General features: G+C 36.5%; 1 protein-coding gene across 2 annotated transcripts in view; it reads left to right on the top strand.

The window, feature by feature from the left end:
• The first annotated feature begins 9,999 nt into the window (after window positions 1-9,999).
• The window catches only part of GABRG2 (gamma-aminobutyric acid type A receptor subunit gamma2), a 119,169-nt gene continuing 118,206 nt past the window's right edge, over window positions 10,000-10,962 (top strand). Inside the window, exon 1 of one of the 2 annotated variants that reach the window (XM_043464779.1) lies at window positions 10,000-10,357. In XM_043464779.1, the coding sequence (XP_043320714.1) occupies window positions 10,251-10,357 (107 nt within the window). In that variant the 5' untranslated portion in view covers window positions 10,000-10,250. The remainder of the gene's footprint in view (window positions 10,358-10,962) is intronic. The other variant, XM_043464780.1, reaches the window with a different exon arrangement.

Below are 10,962 nucleotides of genomic sequence, written 5' to 3'. Positions count from 1 at the left end.
TTTTAACTGAATCCCCCCAAAAAGAAATTAATTTTTCTAAGAATGCCATAAATTATCATTTGCTGTCATTTTCACTTGTCCTTTATTTTCTCCTACAGTTTTTTTTTTTTTTTTTTTTTTTATATTAGTTGGAGGCTAATTATTTACAATGTTTAGTGGGTTTTGTCATACATTGAATGAATCAGCCATGGAGTTACATGTATTCCCCATCCCGATCCCCCCTCCCACCTCCCTCTCTACCCGATCCCTCTGGGTCTTCCCAGTGCACCAGGCCCAAGCACTTGTCTCATGCATCCAACCTTCTCCTACAGTTTAAAATCCTCTTTTATTGGGTACTTGAAGGGATACTGAAGCCAACAGGGGGAAATTGATACTATGGTTCCAGGCCTATCTTCCTACCAGTCCCATTCAGTAATAGTCACAATAAATGACACCCTTGTGACTCAAAGTCTGAAACAAAGTCCCTGGAAGCATCTCATTAGCACTGAGAGACATTAGCCTGGGAAAAGTCTTTTACTGTGTACTGAGTCAATATTGAGAATGCCTTTGTTTTGCAGGCCTTAGCTTCGACACACACACAGAGAAACACACACACAAATGTGTGAGTGTGTGTGTTCTGTGTGTGTGTGTGTATATAAATCTCTTGTGGCTTCTAAAGAATGGCCAAACTGGCATTCATGCATTTGTGTTGCCAATGTAAACTGACACAATGTTTCCAGAGGGTACATTCCAAGACTCAACTTTTAGATTTGAACAAATAGTCAAAGAGTCTATATTATATTGTCACCCTGTTTATTTAACTTATATGCAGAGTACATCATTAGAAATGCTGGGCTGGATGAAGCACAAGCTGGAATCAAGATTGCTGGGTTATCAATAACCTCAGGTTATCAATAACCTCAGATATGCAGATGATACCACCCTTATGGCAGAAAGCAAAGAAGAACTAAAGAGCCTCTTGATGGAAGTGAAAGAGGAGAGTGAAAAAGTTGGCTTAAAACTCAACATTCAGAAAACCAAGATCATGTCATCCAGTCCCATCACTTCATGGCAAATAGATGGGGAAACAATGGAAACAGTGATAGACTTTATTTTCCTGGGCTCCAAAATCACTGCAGATGGTGACTGCAGCCATGAAATAAAAAGATGCTTGCTCCTTGGAAGAAAAGCTGTGATCAACCTAGAGAGTGTATTAAAAAGCAGAGACATTACTTTGCCAACAAAGTCCCTTTAGTCAAAGCTATGGTTTTTCCAGTAGTCATGTATGGATGTGAGAGTTGGACTATAAAGAAAGCTGAGTGCTGAAGAATGATGCTTTTGAACTGTGGTGTTAGAGAAGACTCTTGAGAGTCCCTTGCTTGGCCAGCAGATCCAACCAGTCCATCCTGAGTGAAATCAGTCCTGAATATTCATTGGAAGGACTGGTGCTGAAGTTGAAATTCCAATACTTTGGCCACCTAATGCGAAGAACTAACTCATTAGAAAAGACCCTGATGCTGGGAAAGATTGAAGGTGGGAGGAGAAGGGGACAACAGAGGATGAGATGGTTGGATGGCATCACCAACTCAACGGACATGAGTTTGAATAAGTCCTGGGAGTTGGTAATGGACAGGGAGGCCTGGCGTGCTATAGTCCATGGGGTCGCAAAGAGTTGGACACGACTGGGCAACCAAACTGAACTAAGGCCCTCCCCTCTTCTAGGTGCTGGGGAAAAGCATTGGATCTTCACAACAATACACTGTTGTGAAGAACTGATGTACTTACATGATGGCAGGGGCATTATAAGAAGATGAAGATGGAAGTGAAGAGCCTCTTTGAGGCCCAGACTTCAGAACTGACACATTTTGTGCATTCCAATGGACAAAGCAAATCCTAAAGTCAGCACAAATTCAAAGCAGGAAAAATAGACTCTGACAGACTCATCTAATATCGTCAACAGTGAAGTACCTTAACTCTCCCATAAGATTTAATGAGACTAAGGTCTAGATGACTGAGTGAAACTTATTTTTTCAGTTTATTTTAATGTGCAATAACATGGACATTGACCCTATTATGTTATGCTATAACTAAAGAAGCTAACTTATTTGAAGAAGTTGTAAATATCTCTTCCCACCTCACTCCCAAGGAGATCTTATTCAAATTATAGGTTACTGAATACTTAGAACTGAAAAGATCCTTATATATCACCTGTATCACCAATCACTTTATTGATAAGACAATAAGATCTAGGGAAATGAAGTAATTTCCCTAAAGCCACAAAGGTAATGACAGAACTAAAGTTTTTGACTCCAGACTCTATGATCTTTGTATTACATCATGTTTCCTCTAAAATGTTATTGTAGCTCATGATTAAGGAAATCAATTAATAACTATGTTATTTATTACCACAGTCATACTTTTTGGAAAACTGTATGCAACCATGCTTAAGAGTTCCGTTGTTTAAATCACAGACTGGGTTTAAAATCTGCTCTGCTATAGACTATAGTGGACACTATGGGTTATCTTGGACAAGAGACTAAACTTAGTCTCTCTAAACTTTAAACTTCCCATGTGCAAAAATTTGAAAATAATATGGCTTGCCTTCTGTTTTTTTTTTTATGATGATCAAATAAAGCCTGTCATATACAGTGCTTTGTCTGTCACAGATCATGCTTATTGATAAGGGTAGTATTTATTTTATCAATAACTTTACTAATGTGAAATTAATACACAGTGACATGATCAGATCTTGAGTATGCTTTTATGAATTTTACTAGCATATGAGCCTGGGTAACAACGTTCCTAATCAAGAATATTTCCTTTACCCCAGAAATTTCTCTTGTGATTCAACCATTATAAGCAACCTCTATTCTGGTTTTAAACACATGGTTTTCTTTAGCTTCCCCGGAAGGTCACATAAATGGTAGCATACAGTATGTACTGTGGTTGCCTAGCTTCGTTTAACATAATAGCTTTGAGATTCAAGCATGTTGTCATATGTATGTGTGTGTGTATATATATGTATATCATATATTTATACATGTATATGTTTATGAAAATTATTCATAAGATTATCCTGAATCATGTTTTTTTTTTCATTTTTAATATATACCCTTAAATATGATTATCCATGTTTCTATTAATGATATTAAGATTACTTCAAATCTGAATAAACTACACAATTCTTACACAAGGATTTTTGGAGTACACATACTTTTATTTTTCTTTGATATCTTGAAGTAAAGTGACTTGGTCATGTGGTATGTGACTGTTTAACATGAAAGAAAATGTCATAATCCATTGCAAATACAATTACCATTTTATATTCTTACTAGGAAATATGAATTTTGGTTGTTCTATGCCCTCAAAAATTTAATATTGTCACTTCTCCTAATTTTAGCCATTACAGTCCATAGGAAAAGATATCAATGGGGTTTCATTTTGAATTTTCTTAATGAATGCTGTTGATGAGAGCTTTTTCATGTTCTTATTAGATACATACAACTTTTTTCGGTCTGTTCGAGGACTTTGGGTTTATTGGGTTTATTGGGTTGCTTGAATTTTCATTATTAAAATGAAGAATTTCTTCATGTATTCTGGATATAAATCCTTTATTATTTATAATGCAAACAAAATCTGCCTGTATGTGACTTGCCTTTTCGTTTTTCAGTGGTCTTTTGATGAACAGTTTATTTTTTATTTTTATTAAGACCAATTTATTAGTCATATCTTATGTTTTCTTCTTTATGCTGGCTCTAAGAATTTTTTGTCTATCCCAACGTTATAAACATATTCTCTTTTCTTCTTAAAATTATTAATTTTAGCTTTGGCATGAGATGAAATAAAGGGCAAATGTTATTTTCAACATTATGCTGTTTAAAAATAATCTAATCATTTGTTTCAGCATCATTATTTTAAATCATTAATCTTCCTCCTTTGAAATGCCTCACCTTTACTGAAAATCAAATGAATATATATAGGACTCTTTATTCTTTCTTCTAGCATTTAAAGTCAGAAGCTTACATTATTGTTTCCAACCTTTCCTTTTTCTATGTATTTTATAGTTATAAGCTTTCCTCTAAGGCTTGCTTTAACTCCACAAAACAAATTTTGATATGTTGTATTTTCATTTTCATTTGTTTTGAAGCATTTATAACTTTTCCTGTGGTTTATTCTTTGATCTATGTATCATTTAGAAGTATTACTTAATTTCTCTTTCTGTTTTCTCATTGTTAGTGTATAGGAATGCAAGGGATTTCTGTGTGTTAATTTTATATCCTGCAACTTTACTATATTCGTTAATTAGCTCTAGAAGACAGCCCTCAGATTGGGAGAAAATAATAGCAAACAAAGCAACAGACAAAGGATTAATCTCAAAAATATACAAGCAACTCCTGCAGCTCAATTCCAGAAAAATAAATGACCCAATCAAAAAATGGGCCAAAGAACTAAACAGACATTTCTTCAAAGAAGACATACAGATGGCTAACAAACACATGAAAAGATGCTCAACATCACTCATCATCAGAGAAATGCAAATCAAAACCACAATGAGGAACCACTTCACGCCAGTCAGAATGGCTGCTATCCAAACGTCTACAAGCAATAAATGCTGGAGAGGGTGTGGAGAAAAGGGAACCCTCTTACACTGTTGGTGGGAATGCAAACTAGTACAGCTGCTATGGAAAACTGTGTGGAGATTTCTTAAAAAACTGGAAATAGAACTGCCATATGACCCAGCAATCCCACTTCTGGGCATATACACCGAGGAAACCAGATCTGAAAGAGACACATGCACCCCAATGTTCATCGCAGCACTGTTTATAATAGCCAGGACATGGAAGCAACCTAGATGCCCATCAGCAGACGAATGGATAAGGAAGCTGTGGTGCATATACACCATGGAATATTACTCAGCCATTAATAAGAATTCATTTGAATCAGTTTTAATGAGATGGATGAAACTGGAGCCCATTATACAGAGTGAAGTAAGCCAGAAAGATAAAGACCATTACAATATACTAACACATATATATGGAATTTAGAAAGATGGTAATGATAACCCTATATGCAAAACAGAAAAAGAGACACAGATGTACAGAACAGACTTTTGGACTCTGTGGGAGAAGGCGAGGGTGGGATGTTTCAAGAGAACAGCATCGAAACATGTATATTTTCTAGGGTGAAACAGATCACCAGCCCAGGTTGGATGCATGAGACAAGTGCTCGGGCCTGGTGCACTGGGAAGACCCAGAGGGATCGGGTAGAAAGGGAGGTAGGAGGGGGGATCGGGATGGGGAATACATGTAAATCCATGGCTGATTCATGTCAATGTATGACAAAACCCACTACAATATTGTAAAGTAATTAGCCTCCAACTAATAAAAATAAATGAAAAAAAATAAAATAAAAAAATAGAAGTATTACTTAACTTTTTTTGAAATGTTCCTACATATAGTATTGATTTCTAATGAATACTATTGTAATTAGAAACTATGTAAGCTTCCAAAAATTTGATACTTACTGAGGCATATTTTATTAACAGTTGAAAATGATGTACCTTTTTTACTTCACTCTTCAATTGTTGGGTATAGTATTCTATAAATGTTAAGTTAGAGGACTTTTAATATCTCCAACTATGATTGTGAGATTTATCTATTTCTCCTGTTCTATCAGTTTTTGCTTCTATTTAGTCTGAAGCTCTTTTATTGGGTGTGGAAAATTTTATACTTCTTATGTCATCTTGATGAGTTGATCTTTTTGTGATGATAAAGAACACCTCTTTATCTCTTGTGATACTCCTTGTGGTTATGTTGGTATTCTGCCACAATTTTGCTATTTGCATTCTGTTTCTCTTTTGCCCCTGTTTGGTATCTTCTACCTTCTTTTTATTTATGAATTTTTTTTTTTAGTATTTTTCAAATGATTTTTAGCTATAGCTTTTGATATTACTTTTAATGGTGCTTTAAAGATTACCATATTCACCTCTGTCTTATCAAACTCTATGTATAGTTGTCATATTATTTCTTGAAATAACCAAGCAATTATAAAAGTATAATTTTATTTACCCCCAACTCTGGGATATTTTGTGCAATTGTTGACATGTATTTTATACATATATATGTGTTATAAACGCCAAAATGCACTGTTAAAATTTTTCTATTAAAAAGTTAGGTGCTTTTTAAAAGAACAAATAAATACATTATATATATAATGTATATAATACTGCATAATGTATATATAGTTTCCTCATATGTTGACCATTTTCAGGGTTCTTCATTTGTCACAGGTCTGGGTTCCCATCTGGCATCACTTTGCTCAGCCTGAAGAATTTACCTTAGCATTATTTTTATCTCACCTTTGTTGATGACAAATTCTCTCAGCCTTCATTTATTTCAAAAGGTCTTTTATCCCCCCTTACTTTTCTGACAGATCTATCTATTGGATATTTGATTCTATGTATAGTTTATTTTTAGCACATTAATATGATCATCCACTGTTTCCTGACCTCAATTTTGTTGATCCGTTTTTGCTTTATTTTAGGTTTTTTGCCTTGTTGCTCTTTCCCTTCAAAAACAGGTATCTAAACAAAAGTTTGTATGCAGACCTGGACTCTAACCTTTCTGTTGTTACTTTGTTTCTCTGATTTCTCCCTTAATTTGAGCTGCTCTAAGAGTTATTTAAGGTTGCTGCCTTCTGCTTATGTTAATCATCCTATACCTCTGCAACCGTTTCCTAGAATGAAACTTTCCATGCTAAAACCAGAGAAGTCTCCAGCAAATGAGGAAAATTTCATCATCTTTTAAGTGACCTCGGGGAAACCGTAGACCTCATCCAATCCAGTTTCCTCTTTTTATGGTCAAATTTTCATCACTTTCTGCCCATTTTTGGTAACTTTCTAGGAGTTTACATAGTTTTTATTTAATGATTTGTCCACAAGTTATAAATGTTATCTGCATAATCGTTGGCCTACTTCATCATTAGCAGAACTAGAACATAAGTAATTTATTTTAATTCTACATGTGATAAGAGATTTGATGTTGACAACCAAATTGATCCAACCCTAGACTTCATAATTCACTTCTGGGTATAGTAATTATAATAGTAATAGTAATAATAACACAATATCAAATTAAAATAATCTTCATTCAGATAAAATTAGTCCACCAAACAATTTCCAATATATTGGCAATGGCTTGTTTGAATAAGAACATGCAGGTGGTAGTTTTTTCTTTCTACTTTTTAATAATTTTAAAATTTTAGTGTAAGTTGTGGCTCAGATGGAAGAGAGTCTGCCTGCAATGCGGGAGACTTGGGTTTGATCCCTGGGTCAGAAAGATTCCCCTGGAGAAGGAAATGGCAACCCACTCCAGTATGCTTGCTTGGAAAATCCCATGGATGGAGGAGTCCGGCGGACTACAGTCCATGGGGTTGCAGAGCATCGGACACGGCTGAGTGACTTCACTTTCACTTTTCATTCAGCAATATATATATTGTTTGCAGTGAAAATATGAACATAATGTTTATCAAATAATGGTTGTTTAAATATGCATCAAACATAAACTTAAAAATGGGCAAAAATAAAAGGCGATTATACTCATAACTAGAAAGTGATTACAAAAAATTATTAGACAAAGTCTCTTACAAATACCAGTGAATATGTATGTGGTTAAATCTTAGAAAATATATTAAGATACTATTTTTTTTTTCAAATAGCAGCCACCAGATAGGAAAGATCCACCAAGGCAAATTGCAACTTGCAAGCCAGGAATAGCACAGTTAAAATTGTACCCAGATATTATAAATAGTAAAATTTTCTCTATAGATTTCTCTTAATATTCTGGCATGTATTCCATTATTGAAATAATTTATAATTTACAGGGATCATTATGATACCAGTAAGGAATCAAATTTGAATTACTACTGTGTGAATGTGATAGCATTCATTCTCACTGCTTCACTATGCTTGTCACTAAATTCAAAGGAAAAAAATAACTTAAATTGGAAAATTGGAAGTGTTCTATTTGGTAGAAGACAGGATTGTCACATCAGTTTTTATTTGCAACTTAATGGTCTGTATATCTGTTCAGTTTGGCCTCCTTTGTATTTGAAAAATTAGGATATTTCTCATAATTGTATTCCTATTTCCTCTGGCAACTGACTGGAACAGAACAGTGGCAACTCCATTCAGATGGGGTACAACCAGCCCAGTATGCATGGTTTCCACTACTATACTGATTCAGAACTAGCTCTTTTTTCTTTTTTTTTCTCACTCCTCTCACTTGCTTTGTTTTTGTAGGCATGTGAACATGTAAGCTTTGGCCTACAAAAATATGATAGAATGTCTTAACTGAAAATAAATACACAGCTATTAACAACATAGACTTGTTTTCTAAAAAAAAAAAAAAAAAAAAGATAAATATAAGGAGGGCCAAAATTCCTTACAGTGCAGTAAGGAATAAGAAAATTGCAAAGGAAGAGACTTTCATTTTTTTTCTGTCTCTAATTTAATCACCACCACCAAAAAAAAAAAAAAAGTTGACTACTACATGTGAATACTGTTGTTGTTTTAATTGGCTTTTGTTCAAATGCCATAAATAACTGTCTAAGTTCTGAAGGCATGCAGGTTTCCAGGCATGTCTGTCAGGTGTTTTTTGCTTTAGTGTCAGAATATGTTTCCTCAGTCTAAAGGAAGCCAACAGTTCTCTCTATTGTCGTTAAGTATATTTTATGTTTGCAGATGAAGTGTGCATCTACTCATCCCATGCTCTATTCCTATGCATCCTGGACTGTTTACTCAAGTTCCCTACCAGGAAGACTTTATTGTGGAAAAGGCACTGGTTTTGGACTGACTCTCTGCTGTGTTCCAGGAAGGGGTCTGATTGGTCCTCTTCACTTGGAATTTTACATGAACATCTTTGCTATGGTCTCAGTTTTGCAGGAACCTTGAAACACTCCTCCACTTGCTTCTCCATGATGAGTGAATGGGGTTTCCTCTGCAGTGGATGAACTAAGTTGACATAAAAGGATATCTCCTATGTATCAGTATCCATGGTAACATTCTAGAGAAGAAAGCAGCATGCTAACACCACTCTTCCACTCCAGAAATTTTCAGAATTATCACCAAGCAGAACAACAACAAAAGTCAAATCCCACAGAGCAAATAGAATTCCCTTTACATTGTTAATGTCATCTTGACCTTCTCCTTTATCCACCATCCTTTCAAGAAGCAGGCCCCTATAGGCTTTAGGCAGCTATTTTCATGCATTTATATTTATATTATTTAATATCCAAGTAGTTTGTATCTTTACACTTTCACTAGGGATGGAGAGCAGAAAGAGGAGTGAATACTGAGGAGCATAGATTCTTCTTGTTTGTAATTCTATCAATGTTTTCTCTCTTCATTCAAATTAAAAATTCACCAAATCTGTTTTCTTAATGGGTGGTTTACAGAGAAACAACCACTCCTCCCCCACCCCGTGCTCTCCCTTCCCCTACGATGTAACCATGATTTCTAATGTTGCATGATTTTAAATAAGGATTCTTGGCAGATCTGAAGAGATACCTTCTGTCACTGGTGATACAGTATATAAATTACTAAAGCATCTCTTGTCTCCAGGAAAGCCTCTCGTTGCATGCGTGTGTGTGTGCACCAAAGAGTTAAAAAGCGCTGGAAAGATACCACGCATGTGTTAATTCCTTCTGCAGCAGCACGCATCGCTTCCACTTTGACCTCATAGTTAATCTGCGTGATAGTTAATCACGCAGAGACTCGAGTATTTCTTTTAAACACATACACACACCCCCAACACCCATACATACTTGCTGCCCTCTAAAAGAAAAATCAAAACAAAGCAAACAAATAAACAAACCTAAAACGATGGACCTGGGAGAGTCTGTGTGAGTGGTGGTGGTGCGGGGGGGACATGAATCTGTGTGAGAGTGTGCCCGCGTTTCTCATTCTCTTATTTGTCTCCTGTGCGTCTCCCCCTGTACCCTCCCCCTGCCTCAATTATATTATTCCCCCAGACTTGAAAGCTGCTCCGTGAGCTGATGCTTTGATGGGATCTGCAAGCGTTTGTGCTGATGTTATTTCTGCCCTCTGAATATTAATTCCCGAAGCTGGTAGCAATACAGCTCCCCAGTGACGGACCTACTAGAGGCAGGTGGGGGGAGCCACCATCAGATCATAAGCATAATAATAATACAAAGGGGAGGGATTCTTCTGCAACCTAGAGGCTAGAGGCAGGGGAGGAAAAAAAAAAAAAACGATGAGTTTGACAAATATATGGAGCACAGGAAGCTCAGTCTACTCGACTCCTGTATTTTCACAGAAAATGACGGTGTGGATTCTGCTCCTGCTATCGCTCTACCCGGGGTAAGAGATGCCCTTTTCGGCGTCGTTTTGTTTCAGAGAGGTGGGGGAAGGGGTGGGGACCAAGGAACTAGGGAGACCACCCAGATTTAAAAGACTGTTCTGAGGTTTGGGGCTTTGTTATTTAGGAGAATGTGAATATGTGGGGCAAGAAAAGGAGGGAGAAAAAAGGAAGGTCACTTTCGTTTTTATTTATTTATTTAATGGGTTTTATTTATTTATTTTAGAATGGAAAAGCTAACGTCATAAAGACTTTGCGTTTGGGGAGTAGCATTTTGATAGTACTGCAATCCGATGTCTAGGTGGGCTCTACCGATACATGCTGTCATTTGAGGCCATGTTGGAGGCGTTTGGGTGGGGGTCTGGGAGAGAACACTACAGATGGGGTCCTGGCATACACCCGGCAGATGTGTTTGTGTGTGTGTGTGTTGGGGGATGGGCTCTGCTCCTGTGACCAAAGTATCTCTTGTTTCTGCACCTGAGCATTCTTAAGATCAGTGAGCCAGGTTTTCCATCCAGCCCCATTGACCTGGCAGCAGACTCCCTGGTGGGGTAACATAGTTCAGCACCAGGGACAGCAGTCCTGTCGGGGCCAAAGGCAAAGAAGC

The sequence above is a fragment of the Cervus canadensis genome, chromosome 4 (genome assembly GCF_019320065.1).
Source record: "Cervus canadensis isolate Bull #8, Minnesota chromosome 4, ASM1932006v1, whole genome shotgun sequence".
Lineage (NCBI taxonomy): Eukaryota > Metazoa > Chordata > Mammalia > Artiodactyla > Cervidae > Cervus > Cervus canadensis.
Note: the sequence above shows the minus strand (reverse complement) of the source record. Positions and strands in the feature narration are given on the sequence as shown.